Source organism: Colius striatus, chromosome 3 (assembly GCF_028858725.1).
Source record: "Colius striatus isolate bColStr4 chromosome 3, bColStr4.1.hap1, whole genome shotgun sequence".
NCBI lineage: Eukaryota > Metazoa > Chordata > Aves > Coliiformes > Coliidae > Colius > Colius striatus.
This window is the reverse complement of record NC_084761.1, coordinates 21007989-21030627: the sequence shown is the minus strand read 5'-3', so window position 1 is coordinate 21030627 and position 22639 is coordinate 21007989. Positions and strand designations below refer to the sequence as shown.

The window sequence follows — 22639 nt, the reverse complement described above, 5'->3', positions numbered from 1 at the left end:
GCGGCCGGCTCGGAGCCCGGCAGCGCCCGTGGCGGTGCCTGCGTTCTTCCTCGGCAGCGGCGGAGGCAGCCATGAAGTCGCTGTGCCTCGTCACCGTGGGGGTCCTGGCCATGACGCTGCTCATCGCCAGCATCTCCTTGCTGGTAGCGCACGTCTTCCAGACAGTGGTGGACCTGCAGGTGAAGCAGGTGAGAGCACAGCCCTATTCCCGCTCCAGTCCCTCCTCAGCGGTTTATTTTCTCTCAGAATAACCCTGGGAAGAGAGGGAGGGAGGGAGGGAAGGGGCTGCTGGAACGTACTGTCTGGCTCTTTCTTTGCACCAACTGTGTCTGGGCAAGGCAGGAGCATCCCTGGCCTGCGAACTCCCCCTGCCCTTCGCCACCCGGCTCGGCAGGGGCTCAGGATGGAGGTCAGCCTGCACTGGGCCGGAGCTGGGCAGAAATTGAGTAACTGCGAGTAATATTCAGTGTACTTGAGGCAGCGCCTGTGGGGCGGCAGCAGGAGTGAGGGGCCCTCTCCAGAGCAGCAGTATGTGAGATGAGCAGGGGACACCCAAAGCACCCCTCCTGTTTTTCCGTCCCTATAAAGAGATTTTGTGCAGCTCGTTCTGCTGCTTCGTATGTTGCTGCCTCTGGAGCACGGCTCCAGTTCAGCACTACTGGCTGAAACACGTGGTAGTTTACTCTGCTGGGTGATGACAGCAAGGCATTTCACCCTGTTAAAGCCTGCTTGTAGCACAGTTTGGGGGCATCTATCCTGGCATTTCTGTAAATGTAGAGCCTTTCACTGATTGTGGTCTGCCTAAGCTGTTGTTCCTCTCTCATACTGGCTCTTTGCATTTATCTGGTGATCCATTGAGAAGGGTCAAGTGTCTTAGTAACTCCCCTAAAATACTTGTGATGTATGTATATGATCGATTATTTATCTACTTAGTCTGAGGAATGTTATCCTCTCTGTTATTCTGACAGAGAAACCAAGTGCCAACAAATGGAAGGGGTTTGACCAGTGCTATTGTCTAACTGGTGACCAAAGTCGGCTGATCTCCTGTCACGCCCTGACCAATGAACTGTTTTTTTCTATGGGGTATTGACAGGGAGCATTTGCTAACATAGATGCTGTATTGTCTTAACTTAAATCACTTTAGTTCAGCCAATGTAATTTTAGGTTGGCAGTCAGCTTAAAGCAAGTTGTGGCACTTTGAAGTATGCATGTAAACTTCAGAGGATAGCCAAAAAACCGGACTGCCATAGTGCAAGCTGCTGAGCAGCCTGTCATTGTGTCAACTGCTCTTCAGGAACTGCTTGTACAGCTACTTCTGCAGTGTTGGTTCTGAGGTGACTGCCACTGCCATGTTGAAGCTAGCCTGAGTAATAGCTGGTTTACTCTGAAGTCATTTCATCATCAGCCCACACCTTTTCTAGGCAGTCTGAAAGCCGAGTATGAAGTGTGTGTTAATGCATACAAAGTTCTATGCAAACCAAGCCAAATCAGTATAGCCTTGCATAGCCATGTGCAGTTCTATCTCACAGACTGTAGATCTCTTTGGAAAGAAGTCTGTCATTGTCTGCATCACAGCAGTAGTTCTCATTTCAAGTCTGTCTCATGCTCTTACTGAAAGCCCGGTGTAAAAAAAAATGGTTTGTCAGGAGAGTGTTGGACTGTCAGGAATTAGGCATGATCCTCCTTATGCGTATTATCTCTTAACTACATGCTCCTTACCCTTAATGGTTGATTATGTAAGAGTAAGTTGGTATTCACTCAGCATGGCTTTCACTAATGCAGGATAAAGTTTCTAGAGCTCAGTCTTTTCTTGCTTACCGCTCTTCAGGTCGTGCTAGGTACAGTGACATTGCACAGAATCAGGCATCCTGCTCCCTGCTTTAGCAGCTGACTTCTCCTGGCCTTCTCCAGAAGCCACACACACAGACTGTGGGTACAGCTCTCAGTCCCCAGGCAGTGTGCTCCCAATCACTGCTGATTCGGCTGCTTCCCCCATGTGCTTTATCCCATGTGAGCTTTTTCTCATTTGTGTCTAGAAAGTTGCTGTCTCTTATGCAACCATCTATGCAGCTTAGAAAATCTTGTGCAAACAGACAAATCTCAATTTGCCTTTGAAATGTGGCAAGACTTGAGCTTTTCCAGCTCTCCAGTTGTTCTGCGGGCCAGGGCATTGGATGTGAAATGTCATCTCTGTATTCTGGCCCTTCTTAGCCTCCTCAACCAGTCTGTTATTGAGGAAATAAGGGTGAGAGGTTTCCCTTACAGAGGTAGTTCACATTCCTTAGAGTGCTTTCCATCAGTCCTGAAACAGAGCTGCCTTTGCAGTCTCAAATATAGCTGAAATGGAAGACCACATTTTGGAGCAGCTAAAGCACCTGTGGGGGTGCAGTGGGGATGTGGGAAGAGTGGGGAATCCAACACAATGTTACACTTTGCATCCTCTTGAAAATCAGCAAGCGGACGTATAGTGACAAAGGCAGCAGGATCACCTTTCTTAGATGGCATTCAAGTCTTGACAACTTATTCTATGTCTTATTTGCCACTCTTATTGGCTTTTTCTGAATTAGAGTTCCACGCCAGATTAGATGCTCAACTTGCCCAGCATCTCTTCATTGACAAAGGCTAGCACCTGAAACTCCAGTGAATCATGGGGAAAAAAGCCTGTAATGAACAACAAAAAAATAGCTGCCCATGGAAGAAAGGCCTTCCTAGCTGCCAGCAGTGTTTGCCATATGCTCTACATTGGTTTTATGGTTATGTATTTTATTGCCATAAACAAGCAATTTATGGATATCACAACCTTTGATCTATGCACCTAATTCCAAACTTGGGCAATGAGTCCTTTACCTCAAGAGTTTTCTTTATGCCACATACCTTACACTGATAATTTTAGAAAGTTAATCTTACAACACCTTGAAATTTCACTGGGCTTTTGTTGCCAGCCATCTCTAGAACTGGATTGTCTGGAGTGTTTAGGATCCAAAAGTACAGGGCAGATACTTTGTCCCTCATTTAGTTCATAGCATATATCAATCTTTTTTCACTGTTGTTTAATATGAAATACTAGGGCTTTCAGCACAGTTTAGTGTGGAGGCTTAGATGAAGGACCAGTTGAGGTGCTGTTTTTGAGCAGACCATTCCCAAGGTGCAGGATTAGAGAAGTCTGCTCATGTTTGTCTGAAAGCTTACTCGTATCTCTTATCTTAAAAATTTGTGATTAAATTCTATCATAGACAAATGCATAAAAATATGTTTTAGAGTCAGAACATGTGACAGTCTCAGGGGAATAAAATGAGATTTAATTTTCTGTGTAGGTTCCAAAAATGTTCAGTAACATTTCCTGCCCCCACCATCACTGCCAGTAATGATTACATTTGGGAGAGGAAACTCACTTTTAATTTGCTTTATGTGAAACATGGTCAAGACCAGGAAACACCAGTGAATGAGACACTGCAAATTGAGGACTGGCATGATCAATAGGAAGGAAGGATGCTTTGGTACACTGAAAATGAGTGTGAACTCCACTTGGAAACAAGAAACCCTGCTGGGCTTCTGAGTAAAGACAGGAGATCCTGTTCTCCACTGGTTTTACGTTGTGATGAGGCAGGTACACCTTTGCCTCTCTCAGAGAGGATCTCCAAGTCAGAGGCCTCTCTAGGCTACTGTCTGCAGGACTAGTGTCTGACTTGAGGTTTCTGAATACTTTGTCTCTTGTTCTTGCATATAAATGTAGCAAGAGGAAGGGTCTGATTCTCTGGGTTTATGCAGTACAGCAGCAATAACTACAGTGGGCCAGTTATCTGCTACATATTTTAGATTAAATAGCAGTCTTGTGATCTTGCAGCCTGCCTGACCTAGTAGTGAGCACAAGCTCTGATAAAAATTAAGCACTCTCAGTCGTGTAACATCAGATCCTAATCCAGTGTGGAGGAAAGTCAGCAGAGCTAGACTTGAATGTCATCATCTGAGGGACATGGACATATGTTTTGCTCAAAAATATGTGCTTATATTTTTCTCTGAGGTCTAGGCTGCGTAATATCATGTGATAGACCCAAATATCCTAAGTAACATTTGGTGAAAAACAGAAGAAGAGAGCTTACCGTATTTTATTATTTGAGAATTTCACAGCAGTCTGTGTGAATCCAGCTCAGAAGTCTGTGAGTCTCAGTTTACAACTGGGGCTGTCACTATATAGAGCTATAAATAGACACATCATTTATGTGAAAGATCCAGAGTCATGCAGATTCTGGAAATAAATCACCAGCTGACTTTGTTTCACTACCCTTTGCTCTGTAGCCCATCTTCCAGGATCACATATGATTTCAAAGTCTCAAGAGCCTGTACTTAAATGAACCTCCCAGGTAAAAGCTCTTTCATTTCCTTCTTATTAACACTTACTGTGTGTAATCTGACGCACATGTGTATAGAGAGAGAGTGTGGCAGAAACCCATATTACGTTTAGTGACGCTACTTCTGAGATAGGAACTTCTTGTTTCAGTCTGGCTCAGGAGAGGGGAACAGGGGATGTAACCTCCCTGCACATTTTAAGTGCGATCCCTCTGTCATAAAGGATAGGCTGTCATGAATATATCTGTCATGGATATAACCAGGGTGCACTTGTTTTTTTAAGCACTGCACATTTAGACCAAGTAATAATCCCTCATTTTAGTTGCCTCAAATGAGAGAGATTTGGTCAACAGATAGGTGTCCTGAATATGCTTAGTAGTTGTTAGGGAACAGTTCAAATTCCTAGATATGGATGGTTAAGGTCAAGAGAGACAGTACTGTTTTTATCAGCATCAAGCTCATACTCGTTTCATCCACAGGAGAGATGTGAGCTTTATACAGCTTAGGAAAGGAGACATCAGTAGTTCACTATACCACCACCTCAGAAATAATTGTAGTGTGGCTGTTTGCATCTGGAGAAAAGCTATCACAGTCATCTGTAGGTATCTTAAATACATTGCTTGTCTTGCTCTCAGTCCTTTATGGTGGCATCAATACAACATTATGCCTGATCTGAGGAGATTTTCTGTTCCTGATGGTACAAATCAACTTCAGGAGGGCTCTGTCTGAATGCAGGGATGGACCTCCTTGGCATAGATCACGAGGAAACAGGATCAAAAACACTAAGCTATGTAGGAAGTGGTACATGTGAGCTGCTGGTAATTCCAAAGAAATGCTCAAAGCTCCTGAAGCATGTCTAAATTTTTTTTTTGGTGGTGTGCACAGAATACGTGATTTGAAATTCTCAGAGGAAAGCAGTCTGCAGCTGTGAAGTGCTACCAGCTGAGCTGGCTTTCATTGGCATTCAGCAACACTGCTGCCGTTCCAAGCTCCTGCCAATAAGTTTTTCTTTGAAACAGTCTTCTCTTTATCTAATCATTCAAAGTTAAAATCAACATGGAGAGAAAACAGCTCCTTTGACTGGGAAGGTGAAGTATAAATCCTGAAGCAACTATGGCCGATAAAGTTAAGATCCCACAAACAGTACCAAGAAATGGCAGCTGTCCAATATGCCCTGCTTTGTAAGCTTGCACTTAGACCTGTTTTATCAGAAGAATAAAAAGAGCAAATGTTGATGAGACCATTTAATTGCAAATTATCGTCCTCCTTTTCTTCCGCTTACAGGTGATAGAGTTTTCAAAGATGTTTTTCTTTGTGCTTATTCCTGAACATTCCACTCTGCAAGCCAAATTTCTCTTTACTACCACAGTAGCAGTAGCATTGTTAAAACTATATGAAAAACCTTGATTTTAGTGTTGTTGGTCGTGATGCTTTTATAGTTGGGGTGAATTTTATCTAAAATGGAATGGTAGTAAAATGAGGGATTGAGACCTGTATTATATGTTTCTAATGGAGCTACATAAAAGTAGAGTTGTGAGTTTCCTTATAACATTTAGATGGTGGTAGGTAGAGGAATCACCAATTAATTGCTTAATTGCTTCTGTCATAAAATAATGTTTTATAACTCTTCTTTTGTAGGTGTATGGTTTATTGGTTACAAAATAAACTGACATTCCCTGGGTCTGGAGATGCATGCACATTCATAGCTGTAGGGAAGTATTTAAAGACAGAGGGTGAAGAATCTTTGTCCAATTCAGAGATCTCAGAATGGCACAAATCCTAGTATGGCTCCATGAAAGCTGTTGCTGTCACTTACAGATTTTCTTCACAGGCCATTGAAAAATAAAATCTAACTGCTTTGGAGACAGAATCTCTCAACTGTACTGTAATCTCATATTCTTAGGCAAAGAAGTCATAAACACAAGGAATCTAAGCTGCTTTTCTGGCCTTGTTCTTCCTGAGAGGTTTATCTTAGGATCTCTTGGCTTCCTACTGTTGAGTTTCACTTTTACTTGTAACATAGGTATGTTTCATGGTATCTTATACCAGGTTAAGTTTTTGCTGACACAGGAAAGGCAACAGGATTGCTGTGTAATAGCTGCAAAGTCTTCATTATGAAAAATGGCAGGCAGAAGTGTTTGTGGGAAGAAGTGGAACAACAAATCCAACAAATGTGTGCCTCTAGCCTGCGAGCCATTCTGGCATGTGTCTGATCTTGGTGATTTTTAGTGATATATTTCCAAGTAATACATATCTATAAACATTTATAGAATCAGGGTCTTCAATCCCGTACCTGTTCTGAGGGCACTGAATTCCTCTCTTTCCTATAAATATCATACAGCATCTATCATTAACAGCTAATCTGTTTTTTTCTTGTTTCAGGGAACAGTATTGAAAAATGGCACAGAAACCTTTGAAGCCTGGGAGGATCCTCCTCCACCAGTCTACATGCAGTTCTACTTTTTTAATGTGACGAACCCTTTAGAAGTGCTGCAAGGTGATACTCCTCTTGTAGAGGAAATAGGGCCATACACCTACCGGTAGGAACATTTCACTGTTTTCACATTTCATTAAAACTGTTGTGTGTAAAGAAGCCAAAAAGTTGCATCCAGAATGCTTGGGATCCTATTCTAGGAGAAAACCTAGCTGTTAATGTGTAAATAAAAGTTTATTCAAGGGAGGATGGTCATACACCACTCAGACAGTATAAGTAGACTAACACTTAGGAGACACAGCAATCAGTTTCAGATTAAACCAGTGACTTCTATCAGATTTGGGCAAGATTTTGTTTGTGTGCTGCTCTTCCTCAGCTGCTGAACACGGGGACAGTTGTTTGCATCCTGGCCTACTGTCTTGTGAGTGAAAAAGCAGTTGGGTGATATTTGAGAGACTGATGAGAGGAGCGTTGCATAAAAGTATGATTCATCTGTTCACTCAGAAATTAGTTCCTAGTTGAAGTTGCATAATTCACATAAATAGAAATGTGGCCAGAAAACCAGTTACAGAGTGCTACCCTACAGGGTTCTTCCTCAGCCAAGCCTTGCTGTAAAACCTACTTAGATTCAACCATATGTATGATTTTTACAGCCAGCCAGCCCTACTAAGACCACATGCAATGGTCGAGCTTATTCAGCCTCTTGAACTCTCCTTCTGCATAGTATGGCTACACACAACAATCTGAGTCTGCTGCACATGGAGAGATTTTAATGTCACCTTACAAATAAGTTTTTCTTTAGAACTTCAGTCTGCTTTGCTGCATGCAGCAGTGTACAGCAGGAGCAGTCTCTGACAGGCTTTGAAGTCATGGAGGTATGAGAACCATAGCAAAAAAGTGATTTCTCATTGTCAATGTCACTTCTGGTCACACATGCTCGTTCAGACCAGGCACTGACTGAATGCTAGGAGTTGTCTGTACCTATGCATAAAAATAATCAGACTCTGGCTGTTAATATTTGAAAAAAATGCTATAGAATAAAAAGGAGAGCCTCTGAGGTAGCCTTGGTCTCTGTGGCATGCCTTGCCTTTCTGTTTCTTTCCTCCCACACCTCAGCTTTGCTTCACCCTCACTGTCAAATCTTTTCCTCCATCTTCTCTAGATATATTTCAGTACTGTGTCTCTTTAGCCTTGGCAAACTACATCTGCTACTTTGTCAAAATACCTTGTTTTAGAGAAACCAGTAGAGCTGGAGAAAACATACATAACACTTAAAATTCCCAAGCTTTTCCTCAGATCTCTATAGTACAGTGCTGGTAAATAGCCAGCAGTGCATTCTCGCTGTCAAGAAGATAAATAGGGTCAGCTCCGGGTGTAATAGAGCTACGTGAACCCACATAGGCCCATGTTTTTCTGCACTCTGGTACTAAATCCCCTTTGCTAGTTCCTTTTTTTCCCCTTTCTTCAGCTGAGTGTCTTCCGGGTGTTACACAGCCTGGTTTGTGAGGCTGCATCGTATCCATGAGAGAGTTCAGTGGGAGGGACAGGGCTGGCGGTGTAGCTGACTGGGTTGGGCTGTGCCTGAGGCGAGGCCCAGCCTGAGCTGCTGGTTTGTGGCTTGCTGGGAGAGCCTTCCCCTGCAGGGCAGGCCACAGGCTGGGTGCGAGTGGGTAGGGTGATGCAGGCTCTTCCCAAGTTGTTTATCACAGCATGAGGGAGGGAGGCAGGCCAGGCCGTGTGCTCCAGCGCTGCGTGTTTCACTCGCTTCTGGTTTGTTTGGTTAGCCTGATTTTGACATGTCTGAACAGGATTAGATTGTGCTGTGCTCTGTCTGATGTGCTCTGAAAGAGGAAAGCTAGAAAGTAGAGTGTTTTTTTTCCAGCAGATTCTTTAATCCTTGCCTAGAGTCACTGCCGACTGTACCAGCCTGTCAGCAGTGGGTGGGGGAAGAGAGGAGGCACGTGGGAGGAGAGGGAGAAGGAAGGGATATTGTGGACGTGCTTGCATGCTCGAGCCAAAGAATAAATACCAAGCTTGCTTCACAGTCCCCGTGTAGCAAAGCATTAAAGACTCATTTAGGTTTAGCATGTGGCAGAACACCTAAAATGCCTCAACGTGAAGTGCATGGCTCTGTGTTTTTACAAAACAGAACTGTGGAGAAAGGCCGGAAGGGAACAGGTCCAGACAAGCAGAGAAAAAAACCTCCAAACTGGCCAGTAACAGAGAGGAGGTGGGATGGCTAAATAGAATGTTTTCCTGCAATTCTTGGGTTTCACCAACACATATTGTAAACCCAGTTAGTGCAGAGGTAGGTTCTGTAACAAAAATGTAGTAGCACTTGTTTTTTAAATCTTGGAAGCCAACTTCACAGCATATCAAATAATAATTGTACAGTGCAAGCTGCTTATCTGGCCAAGCCTGCTAAGTCTCAAAGAACATTTGAGTATCATCTGGTCTTGCACACATTTACAGTTTTTTGTCCTTAACATCTGAGATCCTCCTACTTATATTGGTAAGCAGGGAGTATTATTTTCCTCTCTGGAGCTTTTAAAGTTGGAGAGGCTTCTCAGGTTAACTCTGGCCTATTTTAGGGAAGGCACTTCACAACTGTTCGTTCCCACCCCTCAGTTCAAGTATAAGGTAGATTGCTGTACAAGAGGCTCTTGCCAAATCAAGCTGGAAGTGTTGTCAGACCAAAATGTTCCTAGGTGGTAGGGATGCTGTTTGTGAAAAGCAGAAGAGAAATTGTTGGTTTCTAACAAGAACAGTTTCACAGGCCTTTCCAGTTTGCTTTAAATTTGGAAAACAGAACCAGAGTGATACAGCCTGTCATGAAGCCGCATTGATGGATCTAGTGCAGCCACGATAGGATCTAGATCTGAAATTAATGAAAAATATAAGAACTTGGGGTCTTGCAGAATAATTCACCTTCACGTCTTGGGACTTAAAACTTACACAGGAAGCAAAGCAATGTAAAAGAAACTTTTGAGTGATTGTAAACTTATGAAATACAGTGCATTTCACTTCATATGTGTGCCAAAGAATCATGCCATGAGCAGACAACCTGCCATTTCCCTTTTTGGGTTTGCTAAAGACAGACATGTAACTCATTGTGAACCTGAGCCAGCCACTTCTGCAGAACTGTATGTTGCTTGTTTGTAAAATGTTAGTGGCAACTGACTGAGTTAAGGCTATGATATGCTTCAGAGTAATTAAGATCTGACTTCCGTGTCAGGCCAGCAGGTAGCATTTGATGTTTCTTGCCAATTGCACCTGTTTGTCAGCAATCCTGAGTTTTATGCTGCCTATCTGAGTGGTTAGAAAGTAACAGAAGCAACCTCCTAGGCCACAAGCAATTCATGGCAAAAATTCAGTTGAATTCTGTCACATCCAGGATTCCTGACTGAGAATTAAAGGAGAACAACTAAAATGAGGCTTCTCTTGTGGTTGTGTCACATTTAAGCCCAAGTTCTGATACAAAGTACCTTGAAGCTGACAGAAAGATTCTGATAGGTTCTTAGGTCAGGTTAATGGGATTTACATGAAGCCTACATCTTGTCCTCCTTGGGAGTGAATTTTGCCAGCAGCAAAGATGCAAAAGTTTCATTTTCAAATTGTACTTCAAGGACAGTCCCATATATAGTGCCTCAAAATCCTTTTGTAGTGTCTGAAATTGATCTCTTTCCTTGGAGTTTTTTAAAGATGAGGTAAAAATACGAAGTGCAATTAACATGTGGGGTGGCATTTTTGGAAGCACCCTGTGAGGACTGATTCAGCTTATACTAACAGGAAAAGGGAGTTCCATTGCTGACAGCAGCCGTAGCAAAACCAGATCTACTCTTAATTAACTGAAAATCCATCCCTTTATGTGCTTAAAGCAGTAGAATAGCCATAAGTTAATTGCCATTAATATTATGTGTACTTGTTTGACTTGATGAGAGAACAAACTCTCTTGTTTTTCAGAGAATACAGGCCAAGAGTACACGTTCAGTTTTTGGACAATGGTACCAAAGTATCTGCTCTGAATCCAAAGACATATGTATTTGAACCTCAGAAGTCAGTTGGAGACCCTGAAGTGGACCTGATTAGAACAGTTAATATTCCTGCAGTGGTGAGTTTTCTTTCATTTCTGCTTGGAAATCATCCCAATACACTTTATAACTAGCAGCCTGTTGCTTCATCCTTTCTTACTTTGTGGTACATAAAAGTGATTGAAAAACCAAAGAGGCAGCTTATGTCCAGGACAGATACTGTATTCAGTTTTGGTTTGGACTGTTGTGGTGGTTTTTTTATGATGTTCCTTCCTCACCGTACGCCTCCATAATGTTAGTGTGTCACTCATGCTGAAAGCTGACACACACTTCAGAGGTGAGCAGAAATCAGGCTGTCTGGGTTTCCGTAAGTAAGTGAAACTAGGGAATCAGCAATGGCAAATGCATAGGAGGAACTCTGACTTTGGAATGAGAAAGTTTGGAGCGCTTGGGGTTGTTTTTGTCAAAATTGCAAAAGTTGCCTCCAAAATTATAGCATGGGAGTTTCAGGTACAGCTGAATTAAAAGATGCTCACAGAACAAAATTAAAGTTAAAACACGCACGCCAAAACTGTGTCAGGTGAAAGTACTCTGCAGGGAAAGTCTTGTTTTGTTGATCAGAGGCAGACCATTATTTTTTGGTTACATGCAGGGATAGCATGAGAACAAGCAGATCTAAAGCTTTCATACCTTGCAAAGGAAATCAGACTGTAGTAAAATACTTGCTGGTTGTGTAACTAAGCGTTTACTCCCCATACGAGTTTAATTGACTTCAATTGCAGGGTACATTAATTTCTACTTTTTTTCCCCCAGCACTTAGTGTCTTGTCTCATTTTATGAATGAAAGCATAAATGCACTGTGCATAGTAGCAGATAGGACACAGATTGCTAAAAGTTGCAAACAGTACAGTCACTGTATTTACAATTCCTCCCAGGCATTTGAGTGGTGGTAAGTATTGTCTCTTGTTCAGATTTTTTACTCTGATATACTGTAACAGGCAGTACTAGAACTACAGGCTGGTTCACTCAAGGAATATTACTTTCTTTTGGTTTTGCTTTTTTAAAGACATGTTGTAAAATCACTTGTCAACTAGAAAGGACAATTTTAGTGTTGTGTGCCTTTTTGAGAAATTGCTGTCTTTTAAAAATGTAAACTGTAACTTCCTAAGGGAGAATTAAAAGCACATCTTCAGGTGTAATATACTTGTGAAATTCAGACTGTTTAGAAAGCAATTTTGCGCGTTTCACTTCAAATCCATTCTGAAGACTATGGCAGTTAATGGCAGAGAGCTGAGCTGGTTCTGTGCCAGTGCTAGGCTGAACAGGAATCTGCAAGAGCACATCCCTTGCAAGAGCACATCCCTGTGGGAGAAAAGCTGAAGAACCTGTTAGCCAGCACATTACTTGCTGTGAGTGAAAACAGACTTAAAATACAGTTGAAACATGTGCAATGCTGAAATGTGTCTGTTTGCACCTGGTGTTATTTTTTCTATAATAAATCTGACCATCCTTCTCTTATTCCAATTCCCTGGCAGACTGCAATGGAGTGGACCAGGTCAACACCTCTTCAATTTGCCACAGAGGTGCTGCTGCTTCTGTACCAAGAATCCCTGTTCACAGTTCATACTGTTCATGAATTACTGTGGGGCTACAAAGACAGGCTCCTGTCAGCCGTTCATATTTTGCATCCTGAGATCGATCCAGTATTTGGTCTCTTTAATAAGGTAACTGGTATGCAAGCCTTTCTGCTTTAGATGGGGATTGATGCCATTGCTACAGAGTTTGGACTGTCAACAGTAGCCAGTTGAGAAGGATGTGCTTGGACTGAGGCCAGGAAGTAGGCTGCAGGGATAACAAAGGATGTTCCCTCTTCAGTTTGGCTGGATCTAGGCACTGGCTGGCAGCACAGCTCTTAGTGTTGTATCTGACTTCTCTTTATCAGGTACAGATAAGCTTTCCAAGGATGGGTGAAAACCACTCTGCTATCGCCTGTGCTTGCTTCAATAACATGGGCTTTGCGGGACTGGTTGTGCAAACTGCTAGAAAAAATTCCTGACTGTTTTCCTGATTGATTGAAATTGCGTGCTATTTCTGCGCTGGAGCCATTACTGGCTTCCACAGTGTTTCTGGTTGCACATAATTTTGGGCTGTGGGGACTTTTCATTCCTTGGAGATCATCTGCCATCCTAAGGTTCTTTTCTGTGGACTTATTTTTTGCTAAGGTGTGTTTTTCAGTGGCAAATTTCAAAGGGGAAAAAATGCTAATTTAGTGTTCTATTTCCTTCACTTGAGAAGTGTAAGAATCTGGACCAGTCACTTCCACCTCATATATATTCAAGGTGGAGTTTGATGAATTGCACTTGCCTCAGGGAAAGTCCATCACTCCTACGGTGGATTTGAAGCAATGACAATTTAAACTCCTGCCACCCCATTGTAGTTACTAGCCAGGCGTTACAGAATGAGTGGCGTGATTAAAAACTCCTGTATCTTTTTGCAGATGAATGGAACTGATGATGGAGAATACGTCTTTCTAAGTGGGGAAACAAGCTACCTTAACTTCTCAAGGATTGTGGAATGGAAAGGAAAAGAGTAAGTTTTTCATTGTGGTGTGGCTTCTGCCCACATATTGGATGAGCATAAGCATTGCTTACCAAAGAAATAGAGTCCTTTTATTCTGAGGATGGCGGTAGCTCTTAGCAGTCGTAGCTTCAAACCAGCCTCCAGTATTTTGACATGTGTCATATAACTATGACAATAAGACTGCCCCTTGGCAGAGGTGACCCTGGCTGCACTCCCTCCCTAGGATACCCATCTCAGCCACCTGTGGAGACAGCATTCCCACATCTACAGACAGTGTTCCCAGACACCACCCTTCCTGGCCACAAGGTACCCAGAGCCAAGGCTGGGACATCTCATGCCTGGGTACCTAACACTTTTTCAGTGGGCAGCATGTATTATAAAGAAGCCAAAGCTGAACTACCTAAAGCATTCCTCTCTCATTAAACTCAACATCTGCCAGCAATTACATATATGGGAGGAACTCTTGCATATGTATTCTTGCTTGCCTGGTGTCAGTGTGAAAAAACTATCAATGCAATTGAAACCCACTTTAATCCCCTTATTTGTTAGCAGAGCTGAGGCAAGAAGACTTAGCACTGTACAAGTCTGATTCTCATTTGCTAAGACCATGAGATGGCTTCACCTGACCACTACTCAAAGATATTTTAACCCTTACTCTTTTTGCTTTGATTTCTTTAGCTCATTGAGTTGGTGGACAACAGAGGGGTGTAACATGATCAATGGAACAGATGGGACATCCTTTCACCCGCTGATTAGCAAAGATGAGAACATTTATATCTTTTCTTCTGATTTCTGCAGGTAAGGAGAAGAAAACATCACTCAGACTTTAAAGCAGGGCATTTAGATCCATTCCTCTTGAGAGTTCACGTTAGGTTGGTGTATTTCCTCCTGTGATTTTATTTAACAGTATTAGTGTTCTGTATTTATTCATAGTATGGAGGATAAGAAAGTTACTCCAAAAAAAAACCTCTCAACCCAATCTGCATCAAGTTAAGGATATGCTATTTCAAAATAAATAAGTGAAAATTTGGAAGATGTCTGGAGAGACAGACTGGACCGCTTTACAGTGATGGAAGGACTTATATGAAACTTGCCAGAAGCTTCTTTCCTCCCAACTCTTCCCCTGTGCCTTGTTTTTTTAGAGAATGCAGATTGCCCTCTTCAGTGATTCATGACTTGACAAAATGCTGTTTGAAATGCAGAAAATCTTGGTGTCTCCTTTCTTATGTTCCACCTTGTCTCATCCTTTGCCCATTTCCTTGTCTATGAAGAACAAAACCAACCTGAAACTCTCTTTAAATCAATACAAATTTGTTTACACTAAATCCAGGAGTTGCCAAATTGTTCTGCTTTTCACAACTGTATTCCTTTCCTTTTCTCTTTTAGTAGCATATAGCAGCACTCTCTGTCACAACACCCAATAGCAACATGAGGACCAGAGTGAGACTCTGAAATGCTGACATCAGTGTACCCATAGCAGCACAGTTGGCATGATATTGTCTATTTTGTGCAGATGCAGAATGATGAGATGTGTCTCTGCTGATCAAAAGTCCATCAAATTTAATGCAGAAGATGGTTGAAATGGGCTTAAACCAAGCCTGTAGCTTACTGCAAACTGAGGTAGATACATAGGTATCAGCAAAGAGACATCTGCAACAAATCTGGGTGTGACTTTTCTTCCTTTCAGATCTCTTTACCTGGTGTATGACAGCTCGGGAACAGTTGGAGGTATCCCAACCTTCCGCTTTGTGCCCTCTGCTATGGTGTTTGCCAACACAACAGTTAACCCTGACAATGCTGGATTCTGCGTGCCACCAGGAAACTGCCCTGGCACTGGTGTCCTCAATGTCAGCATCTGCAAGCAAGGTATGTTACCAGGCAGTGGAAGCAGACTGGAGAGACATCAGTGGGGAATATATTTCTTCTTTCTTTCTTAAATAGATGAGGACAGATTGATGAAGCCTTTAGGGTTACAACTGTTGCTCAGTGAAATCGATCAATTGATGAGTTGGTTGTAAAATCCAGTAGTAGTATGAGAGTATGTTCCTGTCAGATGCTGTCTGCTCCAGCGATGATTTAAATCAAGGAATAAGAAGGAAGTCACAGGATTCATACTGAGGAGTTTGGGCATTTACCCTTTGCTTTTACCCAGATAGCTGTCACATCTGAGTACCTGAATGAAAACAGTACAAAAGACCAGCATGCAAGCTTAAGATGTGAAGCCGTGCTGCTTGGCAGAGTGGGAAGAGTAATGAGATGCTTAAAGACTTCCTCTGAGCCTGCTCTACCTTTTTTAGGTGGTGACTTTCTATGTTTTCACATTCCAGGCGCTCCAATATTTCTATCAGCTCCACATTTTTATCAAGCAGATAGAAAGTTTATAGAAGACATTGAGGGCATGCATCCAAAAAAGGAATATCATGAGACGTTTTTGGACATCAATCCTGTAAGTGCAGCCTTTTTTAAAGGGTTATGTAGGTGAATCCAAGCACGTAGTCACCTCCTTAGATGGTATGTATCAACATAGTCCCATTGACCTCCAGGAAATGTATATGGAACTGATCTATTTGTATTTGCTTGTAGAGAACAACTGCTGCAAAAATTAAAATACTTTTCCCATTGTACCTATGCCATCAGACTGGTAATGGTGAGGTGAAGGTGTTAAAATATTTCTTAGAAGCAGATGAGGCTACTTTTCCTATTCACCCCATAATCCCTTCCTTTTGGGTATTATCTTGACTGTGTTTTCTCCAAGTTGAAGAAGCTAGCTATGTAGACCAAGGAGCAAATCAATAAAGATACAGTGAATGCTAGATTCAGTTTAAATAGCATGGAGTGATGAGAGATAGAAAAGCGTGATGATTATGCCCATTGTGGAATTTTTACAGAGTTGTTAGTATTCTCACCATGGAATGTCAGAAATAATGAGAGGTTTAGCTGATGATCTGTGGTTTTACACTTGTGGTTGAAGCCTGCTAGTTAATAAGTTAAAACAAAAAAAAAAAAAAAAGGAGAGAGAAACAAACCCAAGAAAAACAAGTAATGCAAGAAAGTCCCAGTTGGTCAACACCAGCCAGTCATTGAGGAACAGCAGCCCTGGCAAACTTTCCCCTCTAGCTTTTTTTCTCACTGAGCATGCTATGAGATAGCCTTTTGACTGGTTTGGGTCAGCTGTCCTGGCTGTGTCCCCTCCCATCTTCTTGCTTACTCACTGGCAGGGCAGTGTGAGAAACAAAAAAGCTGCAGGCAGTGTTCAGCAGTAACTAAAACAACCATGTGTTATCAACATTGTTTTCATCACAATTCCAAAATATAGCCCTGTACCAGACACTGTGAAGAAAATTAATTCCATCCCAGCTAAAACCAGTACAACACTGATCTCTACATTCACATACATGAATGTAGGTCAAGGGAAAAAGTAAAATCACGACTTGCCTAGCTTACAGAAACAGAGTACTCTGACTCACCAAGCTGTTATGTGTAGCTAAAGCAGGAGGAAATTGCATAGTTCCTCTCTTGAGGTCTAATGCAGATGCTGCTTAGTACCTGGTTTGGTGCCAGGTTCTTCCTCTTACCCTGCTCCTACTTACCCAACTTTATTGTACTACTGTAAAGTGAGCTCTGTGCCTCACCCCTCTCACCACTCTCCAGACTAAATTTTGCAGCTTGAATGAGGAAAATATTCCTGTGCATCCAACTGCAACTCTTACTGTAGTGGTGGCATTTCTGTGAGAGGTGTTTCACGCTCATTGTCTCTCTCGCTGTATACTTCCTTTGACTGTGGTCAGGATCTGGTTTTCACCCTTTAGAGACAAAGGTTTGTCTTGTGAATGAAATCATGGAGCCTCTGCAACAGTCCTCAGAAAGCAGGACAAAGAGGTGTAGGTGGTGGCCTTTCCAAAACTACAGATGGATCTAGAGGAAAGGGGCTCTCTCTGTAGCCCAGCATAAGCTTGCACAACCCAGCATGATGGAGCCCTTATCTCAGATGCAGCCACTTCACATCTCCTTCATTAGGAGGCAGACTGGAATGTAGGTATATGAGTTACATGAGTATCTTGGTGAAGGAAAATAAATAATAACACTAAGTGAGTCTTGTCTTGCCTTGTAAAGTCCACACCAGTGTAAATATTAGACTGCATTCCCCAGTTCCCCTAAATTGATGTTTCCTGTTTTGGGTGTTTTTTGATGCTCTGATTTCTTTTATTCCCCAGCTGACAGGGCTTGTCCTTCAAGCAGCCAAGCGGATGCAAATCAATGTTCACGTCAGAAAACTACCTGAATTTTTGTAAGTGTTCTCTGCTGCCCAGTGACTATCTCAGTCTGACTTGATACTCAAAATGAATTTGTCTGCAGTATTCAGATGGAATATTGGTGGGAAAGAGCAAGTGAGAAAGAAATACATTCAAATCTCAATTACAGGTGGCAGTATCCTCTCTTCTCACATGTCAAGTAGATTTTGCAGTTCTGTCTGCAGAGTGAAGAGAAAAGAAAGATGTTTCTGCAGAGAAAAGCAAGATGTTATTGACAGGTTCCATATAGTGCTTGTGGTGGCATAAGTTGGATCACACTGGTTGGTTTGCTCAGAGAGAGGGTCTGCCACAGTGGAGTGCATCTAGAACTCAGAGAGAGGCTATTCAGTGCAGCGAAGACATGCCATTCTACTCTTCACAGCTTTTAGGAGACACAAATATTGTAGTTAAGATCATTTCTCAGCAATCATAGAATCATCGAATCATCATAGAATGGTCACATGCAAACCAAATGAGAAGGCATGACCCTAAACAGGGTTACCTGTGTGTTTGCTGACAAGCCCAAAAAGTAGACCAAGAGATGTGCTTCACAACAGCAGGCAAGGTGTATCTGGGACTCCGGAGGGAGAGCTCATCTGATCAGCTGGAGGGAAGTACTGTGACTGCATTGGCATGACAAAGAGAAATCTTTGTACTGCAACTTTACAAACATGCAAAAGGGAACACTGTACCATCCCAAGTAACATAGGAGTCAAGTGATTCATTTCTTTGTTCAAGCAGATTCTGCCTGGTTTTCTGTGTGTTCCAGTTTGAAGGGACTGCAGCTCAGTTGTGCAGAAATAGTTCCCTTCATCTTGTGTCTTTCTGACATGTTGATTTATCTGTCATCAATGCTGTGTGGTAGCTATTCATCCTGCTCAGCTTCTAAGCTGATGTTTGTTGTCACAGCTTTGTGATATGTGCCCAGTCCTCCTGGGACAGTCAGTGGTATTCCTTCACAACAGTACCACCTTGTCTGCTAGTACCCAGGTACTGTTACAGTAACACAATTTGTATGTAAGATGTTATTTCACATGTGCCAAATGTTGGGGTTTTGTTTTGCTGTGCATGTTGCTTGGACAATGGTTTCTGTGTTTTAGAAATATGAGTAACCTTCAACATCAGCTTAGCTTGGCATTCCTGCTGACTGGCACAAATCTGTCATTCAGTCAGTTATTAATGAGCCTCTTATGCATCCTTCTCTTTGTCTCCACACCAAGTTCCAAAATATGCCATTGCTCTCAAACCAGAATTTATTATCTGTCGTGGAGACTGAGATTGTCTCACTTCACTAGGGAGGTCAAAATCAGCAAGAAAAGGGAAAAGCCCAGAGTTTTTTAGGGACAGGTTTTTTCATTCATTTTTCTGTTGTAATCTGTCTTCAGAACCCTCCAGCTGAAAAGCTGCTAAATCTTTTTTTTATTGTTTTTTTTACACAGTGAAACAGGAAACATCCGAACACTAATCTTCCCAGTGATGTATATAAATGAGGTATACATTTTTGTTATTTCTTTGCATCATTTTGCTATGTTTATGCTTGCAAAAATACTGTCTTTGAGCTAACCAGAAAAGAAAATGCTGTTTTTCTTGTTTTATACAGTGTTAAGTAGGAAGCTGTTGCTGTTTCTTAACTACCATCCTCCTGCTGCTTGTTGACCACAGTATTAAGTTCAGCCCTGCAAAACATTCTCAGTCACACAGACCTTTTAATTTCAGAATTATTTGCCATGAGGAAAAGAGATGCTCAGATGGGGACCACATCTATTTTAGGGTAATTTTTGTGAATAGACCTGTATTGATCAGTTGGATCATTCAATTAACTGGATTCAGCGAGGACTCTAGGGGACTAGTTTTGGTGATGTACATCATTACTCCAGGCCTAGGCTACTCCATTCCAAAACTGAGAGTTAAAAATCACTACTTTCTTTTGAAATGCAGATTAGATAAACCCTCTGATCATGTGAGGACACTTAAGAATTTTTAGAGGGAGAGTATGTCAAGAAGCAGTGAAGCAGAGGTGGAGTGTGGTGGGAGTGTTGTTTCCCAACCCTTCACAAAAGTAAAGCGGTCTAACAGAAAGGAAGAATGGAAATAAGTCTTTTTTTCCTCTTCATCTTTCTCTGCTCCAGAGTGTTTTGATTGATGACGTGTCTGCCAGCAAACTCAAGCATGTCCTGCTGGAAGCCAGCGTTGTAACTGGAATCCCTTTTGTAATCATGACTCTAGGAATTGTTTTTGGTATTATTTTTATTGTACTTGTGTGCAAGTCCCGAGGAGTAAGTGAAGAGGTAAGTAGCATTTGAATTTGACCTTGCCTACTGTACATCTGCCTGCATTTGATTTTCTTTTGGTTGATTTTACCTGTTCAGTATCTTTCTGCACACAAACATTTTTATATGTTGTTTTTGTTTAAAATGACCTTTCTAGGGAAATGAAGTTTTAATAGACTCAGAATAAACACACCAAAGCAAAGGAATGAAGCTAAAATAAGAAATGTGGTAAGGCAGGTCATATGTTCTGTGCCTAATTCCCTTGCCAACAGTAGTGAAAACAAAAACCAGCCTGTCTAGAGGACCCGGAAGGATAAGATACAGAAGTCCACTGTTTTTGATGGACAAATTTAGTCAGTGATGCTCTGACAGTGTTCCCAGTAGAAGCAATTGTATCGTACCAGTCAATTCTCTTTCAGAATCATAAAACAAAATTATGACCAAAGAACAGAATAATCTTAGAGACAACAGCATGCAGAAAGTTTTATCCAGACAGTACTCATTTGTATGTCTATTTATGAAAAGTTGTGTCACAAAATGACAGGCTGGCATTAAGATTGCTAGTCTCGTTGAAAGTCGATGCCAAAATTTCACCCTAATGGGCAAGGCAGTCTGGTTCAGACGAGACAAACTACAGATCCTTTGGTTAGAGAAATAGACTGGGTACTCTAGTAGGCTGTTTTCTCCTTATAGTTGCTGTGGGCTTAGTATGGTCTTGCTTGTATGCTGTTTCCTAAATACAGCAGTGTGAGAAAGCTCCCTCACGCCTGCCTGCAGAGCACCCAGCTGCTCTGTGCATGTGCTTTCATTAGTCAGCAGGACCAACCCATGGCAGCAGATCCTACTACCAGCACAGCTCTGGTGCAACTAGGGCTGTGAGGGTAGTGGCACGTCAGTAATGAGGTCTGCAGCCTCCTTCTCTCAAGCAGTGGCTTTGAGCAAGCTGGTCTTTGGCTCTCCTGGCTTTATTCTTGTATTTCTCTCTGGGTACCCAGGATGCATTTCATGAGCTGATGCTGGCAGGTTCCTTTACAAGAGAACCTTTTTTTTTCTCCTGGTACCTTTTCCTTTGAGTTTTTGAGCCTTTTTGAGGCTCAACTAGAATCAAAACTGTCCCACTGCTTCACGCTACACGTGAATACCTTCACACAAGCTCTCTCCCATGTTCCTGAACACTGCACAGGGATTAAAATGACAAAGGGACACTTAAATTCCATGTTTTTTTCTACATTCCTTTTGTTGCATTTCCTGCAAATTCCACTAGTTATAGCTTTCCTTGTGATCCCTCTCCCACCAGGGTGGTTATGCTCTGCCATCATCTGTAAGGTGCTAGAGTCAGCACAGGGTCCCTTCCCAAGCTGCCATCCACCCTCTGGTGCAGTGTTACTGCAGTGCTGCTTCTCTCACAGAGAATTGTGCTTAGAAGTTGGACCCAAGAGCTTTTTCCTTTCCTGATTAGAGTCTCATCTGTCCAGCTTCCACACTCTATAATATGCCATATTTAACTGCACTGTGTTGTGACTTTTTTCTTTCAGAGTACTGAAGATGAAAGGTCCCCACTCATCAGGACCTCGTAGTAGATTTTCTTTAACATGTGAGCTTGGAGAATAAACTATTAGAGCTGACCTAATACCAACTACCACTACCTGGCATTGTCCACTGTGGAGAACATGATCAACTATAACTTTTTGTGTTACGGAGATGGGAGAGAATCTGCACTGTTATCAATGGAGGAGACTTTTCTTAGCAGCTAAGTTACAACTTTAAAACTACATTTTAAAACTGCTTGAGATCCTGCTTTTTTTCAGCCCGCACTCTCTTTGTACTTGCACTGACAGCCGTAGACGACCACAACCACTATATCAGCGAAAACACAATGGCCTGATTCATTAAAGGAATGACACGGGTAACATTTGAGAATGGCCTTAGGAGTGTGGGCTGCAAAGTACCCTTCCAGAAACAGAGCAGGCTCCTGTATCACCCAGGAACAACGGACAAGTTTGCTGTAGGCCTAGTGTTGTCTCTTCTGTAAAGTGTTGCGCACTACTTATTACCAGAATGTACTGTCATCGGTCCTTTCACAAAACTGATGTGTCCAACTAATCCAAAACACCCACTGATACTTTGTTAAGCATCTGTAGTTACCAGGCAAAAAGAAGCCAATGATTTGAAATGCTTTTCCGAACAGACCTCTTAACTGTTTTAACTCTGCACAGGATCCCATTGCATGTCAGCGGGGCATTTATGCTTAAGGTTTGGGGGTTTTTTCCTTCAAAACCAAAATACAACACTGTTCTTGGTGGTGGAGGGTACAAAAACGGTTTTTCCTCAGTATTTGTGTCACAGTTACTGACTCTGTGATTTCATATGAAATGCAGGCTTGGCAGTTACATTTACTGTCTAGGATAAAAGCACACCTCGATATTAAGGTATGTGTAGGGCCTTCTGAAGTCATAACGGTTTTTTTACATGTCAAGTGGAAACTTGTTTTTAAAACTATTTTTTTCCCCAATTAAAAGAATATTCTCATTGAGAAGTATTTCCATTAGAGCTACATAGTGAAACGTATTTAAAAAATGTATTGTTGTCTTCTAAATAGAGGCATTGGTTTTTGCATTGTTTTGGTTTGGGTTTTTTCTCCTAGCTGATGATTTGTTCAATGGCTTTATCCATCAGGGGCTGGTT

At 42.1% G+C, this 22639-nt stretch overlaps 1 protein-coding gene across 2 annotated transcripts; it reads left to right on the top strand.

Annotated features, from left to right (window-relative positions):
• Positions 1 to 22570, top strand: SCARB2 (scavenger receptor class B member 2). Of its 2 annotated transcripts, XM_061991751.1 has the most exons (13): positions 1 to 188; positions 6730 to 6887; positions 10745 to 10892; positions 12348 to 12536; positions 13310 to 13401; positions 14071 to 14190; positions 15080 to 15258; positions 15720 to 15838; positions 17607 to 17680; positions 19124 to 19175; positions 19814 to 19972; positions 20112 to 20182; positions 21490 to 22570. In XM_061991751.1, the coding sequence occupies exons 1-12, from the start codon at positions 72 to 74 to the stop codon at positions 20139 to 20141; spliced, it is 1437 nt and encodes a 478-aa protein (XP_061847735.1). In that variant the 5' UTR covers positions 1 to 71; the 3' UTR covers positions 20142 to 20182; positions 21490 to 22570. The 2 variants fall into 2 exon arrangements, with proteins under 2 accessions (XP_061847735.1, XP_010207357.2); XM_010209055.2 differs by lacking the exon at positions 20112 to 20182 and having other exon boundaries at positions 2 to 188.
• Positions 22571 to 22639: the final 69 nt, after the last annotated feature.